This window comes from Gossypium raimondii, chromosome 9 (assembly GCF_025698545.1).
Source record: "Gossypium raimondii isolate GPD5lz chromosome 9, ASM2569854v1, whole genome shotgun sequence".
NCBI lineage: Eukaryota > Viridiplantae > Streptophyta > Magnoliopsida > Malvales > Malvaceae > Gossypium > Gossypium raimondii.
Genome location: NC_068573.1, coordinates 37,033,573 through 37,045,653, shown reverse-complemented (window position 1 = coordinate 37,045,653; position 12,081 = coordinate 37,033,573). Strand labels below are relative to the sequence as shown.

At 33.3% G+C, this 12,081-nt stretch overlaps 1 protein-coding gene across 5 annotated transcripts; it reads left to right on the top strand.

Annotated features, from left to right (window-relative positions):
* Window positions 1-7,572: 7,572 nt before the first annotated feature.
* LOC105799407 (protein DETOXIFICATION 42) lies at window positions 7,573-11,146 on the top strand. 5 transcript variants are annotated; one of them, XM_052621435.1, is made up of 14 exons: window positions 7,573-7,739; window positions 7,881-8,008; window positions 8,175-8,296; window positions 8,437-8,646; window positions 8,783-8,973; window positions 9,105-9,240; window positions 9,339-9,435; window positions 9,527-9,627; window positions 9,753-9,865; window positions 10,092-10,163; window positions 10,255-10,371; window positions 10,460-10,555; window positions 10,643-10,764; window positions 10,886-11,146. In XM_052621435.1, exons 2-14 carry the CDS (start codon window positions 7,929-7,931, stop codon window positions 10,926-10,928), a joined length of 1,500 nt encoding a protein of 499 aa, XP_052477395.1. In that variant the 5' UTR covers window positions 7,573-7,739; window positions 7,881-7,928; the 3' UTR covers window positions 10,929-11,146. The 5 variants fall into 5 exon arrangements, with proteins under 5 accessions (XP_052477395.1, XP_012485402.1, XP_012485400.1 ...); XM_012629948.2 differs by having other exon boundaries at window positions 9,753-9,916; XM_012629946.2 differs by having other exon boundaries at window positions 9,753-9,964.
* Window positions 11,147-12,081: the final 935 nt, after the last annotated feature.

Genomic DNA, 12,081 nt, shown 5'->3' with positions numbered 1-12,081 from the left:
TATCATATTAATGGGTAAAATTGAAGAAAATGTCAATTTTAAAAAATAATTAGGGATTTAAACCATTTCTATATTTAGAAAAATAGATCAATTTTGAATAGAGGAACAAAAAACGCTTCAGGATGCATTTTCAACCCCCTAGTTGCCACTTTAGCAGAAAACTCTTCCTACATGATGCGTTTTCTGTTTCTATTTTTTTTGTTGAAAATTTGGGGAGAAAGATTTATTTGTATTTGTGTTTGAGGTAGATATTGTGATAGTTTTAAGGTATGTTTGAGTTCACAGTGATGCGATGACGCTCAGAGACCCACACATTTCATTTGTCATGTGAGGATGAAACCATCTCCATAAAAGTCCATCGCGTTGCAACTTACGCTCCTCCCTCTGAAAGTCCTTTTGCCCTCAACTCTGTCACAAGTTATGGACAATAAGGTTAAAGTTACTACTTTGGTGGAGATGGAGAAAAAGAATAAGTTAATTATATTGAAAAATTCTTTAGTTTTTCCCTATAATTCTGATCTCAAACTTATGTTTGGGGTTTATAAATCATCCTCTTCCGGTATCATGAAACTTGAACTTGTAATCGCATAACCACTATCAACTATAGGTCCAAGTTATACTTCAACCCATGACCGCATAACCCCCAGTCCCATATGAAAGTATGTGGTTGCCTATCTTAAGCGCTCCATTCAAGTTGGTATCGAATATTACGCTGCGTCGAAAGTCAAAAGGTCAGCCGAATTCTACTCATACATATGGAAATATGAATATTTAGGAGAAGATAAACCAACCGATGTTATACAATTATTGTAGAAACCCAAGGCATACTAAACCAACATGTCCACACTTGGGGGCAACATTGAGGATAAAACCTAATTAAAACATTTATTCATTTTTATAGACATAAAAACAAGCAAACAATTTATTCATTTTTTTATTGCTTTTCATTTTTTGGTAAATTGTAAATATTGATATCTTATTTATGTAAAATACAGTAGAGTACAATATAAACAAAATTTATATTATTTTTGTAGATTGTAAATGAATAAGTATATACCATTGACATGAAATACAATAGAATACAATAACGCAAATTTTTTTATTTTTTTCTTAGATTGTAAATAGGTATATTATTGATGTAAAATACAATAGAATAACTTTTTTATATATATAATTGGAGTAAATACATTACAGATGAAAAAAATTAATAGAATACAAATAAGAAGTTAACAAAGAAAATAATGATTTACTTGACAATAATTAAAAAAATTATCGGTGTCATCGGCCCAAATGTGTGCGACAACCTGGTGGGCGTCGATTGCAAAGATTTCTTCGTAGTTGGGGTTCCGACTCCTCATCATCTTCATCTTCATCTTCATCTCGTTCTTCCGTGCTTAAGTGTCGTGTGGTCTTAGGTTGCCATCGTATATTGTATGTTGTAGTAATAGGTGGTTGCAAAGATGAGCCACCTTAGTATAACAATGTTGCTGAGAGTGTTTGTGACGCTATCGATGGATAAATGTATAGTGTCGCATAACCCGGTTGTGGATAAAATATTAGAATTGTCAGAGATGGTGGATACATCGATGTTATTGTCGACATTGAAGCTCCATATGGTGTTGGGGATGGAGGTGGTGCAAAAAATACACCTAGAGAATGTGTTGATGCATGGTATAATGGTAAATAATATGGTGCTTGTGTAAAAAAAATAAGGTTAGTAAAACCACCATAATAATATGAACAATATTGATTAGGAGGTGGTGCACCCATCGGTGCCTCGTGTGGGGTTGGAGCTGATGATTGGTGCTCCATTGAGGCATGTACTCCTGACCTAAGATTCATGTGGGGTCATCTTGGCCTGCTATGATAACATTGTCTACTCATTTCCTCCTTCGGTGGTAGATATGACTTACCGTGAAGCCTAAACCATGTCATGTAATCCGGAGAGGTTGCCAAATCTGGTGGAAGAATTGTTTCGTGCATAGATATGAAATCATACCTATGCTTCCAAATGTAGATATATTTGGCATGAAATTTTGTTCAATTTTCATCGATTCTTCTCCGCAAGTTGATCTTGTGCAGTTCTTCAATACCCTGGAATGACGGCAGAATACTTTGCCTAAACCCAAATTGGCATATCACTCAATCGAATTTGTTCATCTTGACTATCGTAAAAACTATCAATGACACCTTAATGTGCCAGATATTGCAGTTGGCCAAAAATTTGATCGAGATGCATTCTTGAATTCTAGAATTAACGTATGACATCCATTCAAACTGTAATACGAAATTATAAATGTTATTATGTACCTAATTTTAATTTTCAAATCCTTACGTAAATATTATATAATTTAAAATTTTAAAACTAACATCAGCTTCCGATCGTTAATCTAACAGTAGTCAGATATTTTCAAACTCGTCTTTTATACCTACATGACTCGCCTCATTATTCCACCTATTCAAATAATATGTTATTTCAAAAATATAATAATGAAAAAAATATTATGATAACTATATTATCAAATGAATTTTACCTTATTACGAGTGGGAATACATAAGAGGCGTTTACTCGGGGACATAAAAATGGTAGTCGATACCATGCTCATGACTAAAGAAGGAGCATGCAACCACTGATTTTAATTTTTTTGTGATTTCGTTTCCCAATACATCTCTCGGTACAATGTCACCAACACAACTGATCCCCAACTGAATCCTCCCGCTTCTTTCAAGTCGATGAGTTGTAGAAGCCACCTTAAATGTACTAGATTTTGAGATTTATCTGGCATTAGAAAACCCTCGATTAATCTCGGGATGAATGCTCAGGTTTATTGTTCTCTTTCAACGACACTCGCAGAGTTGTTGATATAATTGAAATTGTCTTCCAACCATTTTATCTCTATTTGGTTACCAAAAAACTTGTTTGGCACTTTGCCTAATAGTTGCTTGCAAATTGCACTCAATTGCCAATGCCCACTGCCCCCGTAACAACTAGCCAATCCACCGTTAAACCTATTTGTAAAGCTCGTCTTCAAGTGTAATTGTACACTTATCACACGAGAGATGGAATGTATGTGTCTCGAGACACCATTTTTCCATCAAAGCTCTGATAAATGAAGGATCCAATTTAGTCCCCCCGAGCATATGAGACACATGCAAGAATCCCGCCTTTTTCAAGTGTTGTTCAATAACACATAGTGCCCTCGTAGTTAAATTGTGTATGTACATCTCTAAAATCCGATCTTCGGTTTGATTATATAAAAATAAAAAAATTATAAAATTAATAATGTTAACAACTTAATAATGAAGTTAATTAAAATTTTAAAAATTAATAATATTTTCTTACCATTGGCAATTGGACGTCGGAAATGTGTTTGTCATCCAAACAAATAAGTGGACTTGTCATTATAAAAATAAATTAAAATCAAATAAATTACGAAATATAAAATTAAAACAATAAGATTTTTTGTGAAATTGAATGAAAAATTGAGAACTAAATAGTTGAGAGAATTGAGAGAATGAGATTTGAATGCGAAAGAAAATGATTTGGGTTTATATAGCAAATAAATTAGCCGTTGGAAGAAATTTGGCCGTTGGATTTATTTACCATTGGGAAAAGTTATTGTATGTTGTCGAACAAAGAAGTTTGTACGAACCAAAAATGTTGGGAACATATTCTTCAGGTCTATTTTTCCTTGTTTAAAATATTTCGCAACAACTGCCATCATTGTATGCCTCGACTTCATAATACGCCTCACTTGGAAGTTCCTAGACTCTGGCATCATTTGGTCGTGTGCCTAATTTTAATGACATAACTTATCTTTATTTTGGCTTTCTTAATAATTATGTGTATGTCGCACCATCGAATACAACAACACAAGTGAATGATGGAGTCAATTTGGGTAATGAATACATTTTGCTTAACTGACAAGCATAGCTTAGTCGTCGACAAAGACTATTCCAACAATTCACACTTCACATGACTCTGTCAAAGCACATATTTTTACTGTTGTAATTGTTTCAATGATGTTAGCATTTATATTTTACAATATTTTGATTACCTGATATTTTGAGTGTTATAATATTTTGGAACTCATGTTTATATACAGAGAAAATGTGTTAAAGCTTGTACACATCATCAATATAATGCATGCCACCGACATTGACACTAGCACATGCAACCACATCATGCGTTCATGGGCACAATAATGCTTGAAACCTCTCACAATTGCACCACCGACGCTAAAGATAAACTTGGTATGACCTAGCCAGGATACATATATGTTATCCAATAAACTTAGTCATCTGTAAAGTTTCATTTTCATTTGAAAATATATGCACCATCATCAAGTTTTCTTTTCTATGATTGGCAACCATCACTTTGGTTAGAGTATCCGAGAAGTTATGACTCATTGTCATCATCCAAGTTTGTTTTCTCCTCCATTTCAACAATTAATGTCTCCAACCTATAATATGTTAATGTGAACACAACAGTTATTAGTAGATGACGTGCCCTCTTCATAACAGAATTACAACCTTCACTAGGTTAATAGTCATATGACTGTAACATCGACCTTCATCATATGATTGAGCTCAATGATGCTTAGGGATGTCATCCAACCAAATCTTAGCGTTTGATTTTTTAGCTTGTAATATCACCATTCTTCGACAAAACCAAGGTTCTTAAAGCTCATACCCTGTTAAATTTCACATTTAGTTAACAATTGGAAGAAAACATTAAATTAAAACATACGATATTGAAAAGTATTGAATATGTATCCATGTTAACAACTTGTTTACGTAGATTAGGATTTTGGTACTTTTGTGGAAGTTGCATGTAATATGTCGATTGCAATAAATAAAATTTTATAAAATTCTAGAATGCATTATCTCAATTATAATCCTTTTGGCTTGATTAAATATCAAGCATATGATATTTTTTTAGCAACATGTTTGTGCAAGTTTGTGAAGAAAAACTCGTATTGTTTCATGTTTTCTTTGTCAACAATGGCAAATGTTATTAGCAATATGTTTTGGTTTTCATTTTCCGCAATAGAAATAAGAAGGGGGTGTGTATATTTCTTGTAAAACCAAGTCTCGTCTATTTGAATAATAGGCTTATAATAAGGAAACTCCCTAATACAAGGCCTAAATGTCTAAAACAATCTATGGAATGTTTTATTTCTCTTCACTAGTTGGTCGGGTTGATCATATGGATCGAGAGTTTGCAATTCCATCATAGTTCTAGGAATAAACTCTTGCATTGTAGCCAATTATAATTGTAGATCGTTTATGATTTGTCATAATCACCAAACAACTTTATCATAGATTTTTGTTTAGCTACCCAAGCTTTTTGATATAAGATAATCTACTAATATCAAAACTACTATCAACGATCAAGATTGAGATTGAAATTGTTAGCTTTGCTTTCTCCAAAGGCATTATGCAATTTAGTTTTCCTATGATCTTGTGTCAACTGTGCAACAGTGCATACATGAGGTCCTTTATATCTTTGAATCTCCCAAATCTATATCATTTTCAATATGAAGCCCTAACTCTCCGCTTGCACCCTTCCCTTAACCTTCGACACTCACCAACATACAATGCCAGATTAGATATGGTGGCTTTGTAGTTTACCAATACTTTAATGTTGTAGTGTTTGATGGCCACTACACAAGCCTCCTTTGATGGGAATTATAAAACTATGCGCATATCTTTTGAAATTTGAAGTCGAACTCATCATATACCTCAATAATATACCAAGATATTTGATAAATTTTTAAGGCATGCATTGCATCTATGTTAATGCTCCACTTATAGGTTGAAGGTTTAGTAGGTATAAGAACGTGTATAGGTCCACCAAATCGAGAGACATTTGTAGGAGTTACAGTCGAAACATCCTTGTCAAAATCATCATTTCTTTCTTGGTCATTGGTGTCATGGGAAAATCGTTGGCATTAGGATCACTAAATTCATCTACATTTACATTATCATATGTAGTATCTTATAGCACATCCTCAATTCTAGTATCAACATCATTCACATTTGTTGTCAATTTCGAACCAAAACTTCTACATTACTTTCTTGAAAACCTAATCTAAGTTCAAATCCATATATACCAAATGTTGTATCTCATAATTTGGACTCGGATTAAGTAAACTATATTGATTGCCATCGGATGTCGATGTCGTGCCATACTTATATGGATCAACCAAGCTTACATTCAGATCAAAATCCAATATGCATACTGAAGACAAGTTGATATTGTTGACCTATTGGTAAGAAAATATAAATAACTACTTTTTACCATGTTCATCATAAGAGGTGAGCGTTCGATCGAATCGAATCGAGTGAAAAAATTTTCGAGTTAATTGAGTTCACGAGTCTTATTTTATCATTCTAACTCAATTTGAATTTTTTTCGAATCAAATTGAGTGAAATGAAATTCAAGTCGAGTCGAATGGAGTGAAATTAAACATGTCAAATAAAAATATTGTTACAATATAACTAATTCCTTGTTAGAGCACATAAATTTGAAACTATATATACTTGAAATTTTTTCAAAGCAAAATAATAATAACAAAAATAATATACTTGAGTATGATAAATTTAAATTGTTAATTAGGTCTCCAAAATTATTATTTTAGAATATTTTTAAAAGTTTCAATTTTATATATTTTTAGAATTTTTAAAAGTTTATAATTTTTAAAATATAAATTTTGATGTTTTTATAAATATTTTGAATTTTAAAAATTATTTTAAATTTTTTTGTAATTTTTGTTGAGAGAGAGACCACTTTTCTTATTTTCAAAGTTGACAGGGACCAAAAGGGTATTTATATTTAAATTATTCGAGTTATTCAAATTGTGAAATTCAACTCAACTCGAATCGAGTTATTCGAGTTTACTCAAATATTTCGAATAACTCGTTCGATTAACTCGAAATTTAATTTTTTTTAATTTTTTCGAATTAAATCGAGTTTTGCTCACCCCTAATTACCATAATCCAACCTGGTTGAGTAATGTAATGGTATCATCGACTCAATTGGAACGGTTCTTTTTGTGTTGTATCACTATATCACTAAATAAGTGAGAAACTATTTTAGGCATTTGTTTTTAGTTTTATACTAATTTCTTTATTTTTAAACTTTTAATTTATTTTTTTATTTAAAATATACCTTCTTCTATTGTAACAGCAATAATTAGGCTTAGTACTTTTGCAACTCGCCTTTATTTCATACCTATTTCGATACTTACGATCGTCATTTTTCGTGGCACATAAATGTTTTTGAAAAGTAAACGTTTTTAAGTGGCTAAGGAAAAAAATGGAGTCAAAGTTTCTGTGGAAATTCGTGTACCAGTCTAAGCATAATTTAATTGTACGTTATGACTGTAACTATGGTTTCCACTCAGTAATTTTCTGCATGCCACACTTGGCACACTTTGGCAAACTTTCATGTGCAAAAGGGTTGAATATGATACTGACACTTGTAAACCAACTTTGTTGGCATCTCCATTGAGAATCAACCCTTTTAGTGGGACAATGGGCCTACTTGGAATTTCTAGTATTCTTTTCTAACCAGAGGAACGCATCCTTCTAGACTGCACCACACGCTAGTCTTTCCTCTCATTCTTCTCTCTGGCACCACCAGAAATAGTTGAAGTCTTTACGTCCTGTTTTAAGGTCAATTTAATTGACTGTGTGTGTGGGTAATTAGATATTTCTTCTAGTGCTGAATTCAGGTAGGTGGTGAGTTGATAAACAACAGCTTTCTTTTGTTTTGTTTTGTTTTGTTTTGATGGGGCATTTGAGGTTTCTAAGATGAAGTATAGTATTAGCTTTTTCAAATTCCAAATTCATTTTCAGAATTCATCATTTTTTAGGTGATAGAATCAAGAGGATACAGGGATCAGTGACTCAGTCCTGCAGAAATGATGACTGAAGAAGATGATCTATATCCATCTAGTGTTAAGATGAGATACCCCATTTTCATTTTCTTCAAGGATGTCAGGCATGTTTCCCAGAATTTGCTTTGCTTGCATTTTTTTTCAGGATTGTTGATTTGATTGGGTCCTTTGCTCTGTTTCAGAGCACAACAATGGTCTCAAAGACTTGAAAACTTAATTTCTTTATGTAATGTTTCTCTTAACCGATGTATCTTGCAATTATATGAGCAGACATGTTTTCAAACTGGACGAACTGGGATCAGAGATAGCACAAATTGCTTTGCCTGCGGCACTGGCTTTGACAGCCGACCCTATTGCTTCTCTTGTTGACACAGCATTCATTGGCCAAATAGGTAATTTCTTTATTATTTCTGTCCTGAAAATGCCTGCCCTTTCTTTACACTTAACTTCTTATCTTCTGGTTGGAGTGTTTTCTGTTTCTTTTACATGGGATGGGAAGACTTAAAAGCATGGGTTTATTTGATGCATGTAGGTGCTGTGGAACTGGCTGCTGTAGGAGTCTCTATTGCCTTATTCAATCAAGTCTCAAGAATTGCGATATTCCCGCTTGTTAGCGTCACGACCTCCTTCGTGGCCGAGGAAGATACAATTGGAAGAGTGAGCTCTGAAGCACAAGAAAGTGATTACGTGGAAACAGGTTCCTGTGTAGATACTGAAAGCAATGAGTTAATACCACAAAAAGGTACTGCTTTCCTTTTCCAAATCAAAGATCAAGTTGATTCAAGTTTTTTGGTCTGATCAGTTTCATTTGAAATCCTTTAGACTTGAATTGGTACTATGGAAAATGTGTAGTAATTCTGTGTTGTTCCTATATTTAGAATGTATCGAGGGTACATATCGGCCAAAAACACTTGGAAGCAGTTTTGATGTTGTTAAAATTGAGCCGGAAAGAAGGCATATCCCATCAGCTTCATCAGCACTGGTTATTGGTGGCATCCTTGGTCTCCTTCAAGCCTTATTCCTGATTTCTGGAGCAAAACCTCTATTGAACTTCATGGGAATCAGTTCAGTAAGTACTCAGATTGAAATATAAACTACAGTCTCTTGATTTGAACCACTATTTTTGTTTTTTGTCTTTATTTTTTAGTTTAATTTTCAATTTCTTAATATCAGTGACAGCATATCTTCCCATTTGTGTAGGATTCGCCCATGCTAAACCCTGCACAACAGTACTTGACTTTAAGGTCACTAGGTGCTCCTGCCGTTCTTCTCTCCTTAGCCATGCAAGGTGTCTTTCGAGGATTTAAAGACACAAAAACTCCTTTATATGCCACTGGTACCAACATCCTATCAATTCATTTTCATCTTTAAGAGTTTTCTTTTGCCCATGTACCATCTACCGACTGTTTTAAATGGTTCTTTTCGTAAACTCAGTGGCAGGAGATGTAGCAAACATCATTTTGGACCCAATATTTATGTTTGTTTTCCGTCTGGGTGTCAGTGGTGCAGCCATTGCTCATGTAATATCTCAGTAAGTTACATCCAAATCATCGTCCAACAATCGGTTTATTACATATACATGCAATTGCAATGACTTTTGCTAATGTCTATGGTGATTGCAGGTACCTCATTTCCGTTATACTCTTGTGGAAGTTAATGTCTCAAGTTGACCTCTTACCTCCTAGTTTAAAACATCTATATTTTGGTAGATTTCTAAAGAATGGTAATTTTAATTTCACTTCTACAAGTTCTCAAACATCTTTGTTTTCAATTCAGAAAAAAACTTTTCATACTTTGAGTTGATCAAATTACCATCACTGATCCCTCATTGTTTGTGTTTGGATCCAGGTTTCCTATTATTAATAAGGGTTATGGCTGTTACATTCTGTATCACCCTTTCAGCATCAATGGCTGCTAGACTGGGATCAACATCAATGGCTGCATTTCAAGTATGCTTGCAGGTCTGGTTGGCGACTTCTCTTCTTGCGGATGGATTGGCTGTTGCGGGACAAGTAATAACAACTGGTTTTGTTTGGTCACTTACAAGTTACACCGTTGTGGTGATAATTTTTATGTTACCAAAACATAGACTAAAGTTGTATCTTAATTTAACTGCTTTATAGCTGCTCTTATGCTGTTTCAGATTTCAGATCTTATTGTAACTTAATGGCTTTCTCACACTTTCAGGCAATACTTGCAAGTTCATTCGCAAGAAAGGACAATGAGAAGGCAACAGCCACGGCATCTCGAGTATTGCAGGTGATGTATATCATATTCATATTACCATAAACATCGCATGACCTTTCGCTAGCACGAGATTCCTCTAAAACTCCATGTATATGTGGTGCAGCTAGGATTGGTTCTAGGATTGATACTTGCTGTCATTCTTGGAGGCGGACTGAGTTTTGGAGCAAAATTATTTACCAAAGATGCCGATGTCCTCCGCCTCATTGGTACAGGCATTCCAGTAAGTACTATAACCAATTTCAACCTTCTCCAAGTTCTAAACCCGAAAACAGGCAAGTAATTAACGTTAATTTCCTGTATTTGTTCAGTTTGTTGCAGCTACTCAGCCCATCAATTCTTTAGCATTTGTTTTTGATGGTGTCAATTTTGGAGCATCTGATTTTGCATATTCAGCCTTCTCCTTGGCAAGTCTTTTGATAACCACCAAAACTTGCTCTAAAAGAGACACATAAAGAGAAGTTATATATATTAACAATGTTGATTTTTGACAGGTTCTTGTAGCTATTGCCAGCATTATATGTTTATGTATTCTCTCCTCCACTCATGGATTCATCGGACTCTGGATATCTCTGACGATATATATGAGTCTTCGAGCTTTTGCTGGATTTTGGAGGTAATTTTTCCATTTTCACTGCTATGACATGATTATTTAAAGACTGTTTTCAAAAAGTTAGAAATACGCACTTATTGGTATTTAACAATAAAGTAAAAAAAAATATGTGGTGTATTTGCAGGATAGGGACAGGAACAGGGCCTTGGAAGTTTCTGAGGGGCTGAATGTAGGCTTTTGTAAGTTGATTATTAGCTTTCAAACCCTCCCTCTGTATCTGATAATTATGAGTTGTGGGGGAATTCTTTGAAAGCACGTAAAAGGCCTACAAATGTGTATCTTAACAAATATAGTAAACAGGCGGTATACCAAAATATTTGTTTCAGTCTTATAAAAGAGAAAAAAAATGAAATAAATAAAAGAATTTGCTTACTTTTTATCTAAATACGAAGCATATTTTTAGATACAAATCATGAAATATTTATGGATAAAATTGGACTAAAAACACAAATATTCTTCATTGCAAGACTGATAATTCTTCTTCAAGGAAATACATATGGCGAATTTTTATAAGCTTCAATAAAATTACTTTTACATCATGAAACCAATCTTGGATCGAGTCAGGTCGACCTAAAATTTTAGGTCCATGTTCAACTTAAAAAATAGGTTTTAAATTTTATTCCAGTTTGGTTCAGATTAAAAATGTTAAATTTGAGTTTGACCCGGTCTGCTTGTATTAATTTTTTAGATTCTTTTTATATAAAAAAATTAAAAATGTAATACATCAAATACACTAAACACTTTAAAATAAATGTTTACTAACAAATTGAAAATACATTTAAAAAAAGTCTTTATACTTAAATATCACTAAGATAGTTGCAACTTAATAAACAAATATTTCTAAAATAATAGTAAAGTTAACAATAAAATAAGAATTATACAGTATTTAAAGCATAACAACAAAGTAGTAGTGCAAAATGGCAACAAAATAGCAGTAAAAAAAGAAGTTTAGGTTGATTCGGATTGGGTCCAGGACTAGGCCAAAAAAGCTTATCTGAGGACCGATCTCTTTACAAAACAAGCATTATTTTGTTGTGTAAGCTAATTTTTTGAGCCTATATTTTTAGTCAAACCCTCCTATTTTTCGAACGGAACTTCGAATCCAAGTGGGTAACCTGACCCATGACCCAAGTCTGGTATATAATGAATTTTTTCACAACCAAAAACGAAATTAAAAATAAAAACTAGTAGAAGAATGGACTTTTTTTGCTTTTATTTTAAATTTTAATCTTCAATTTTTTAAATAATAATAATAATAATAATAAACCAATGGCATGTTTGATTTAAGAAAACCATTTGCTCTCGTAAAAAGTGATTGGC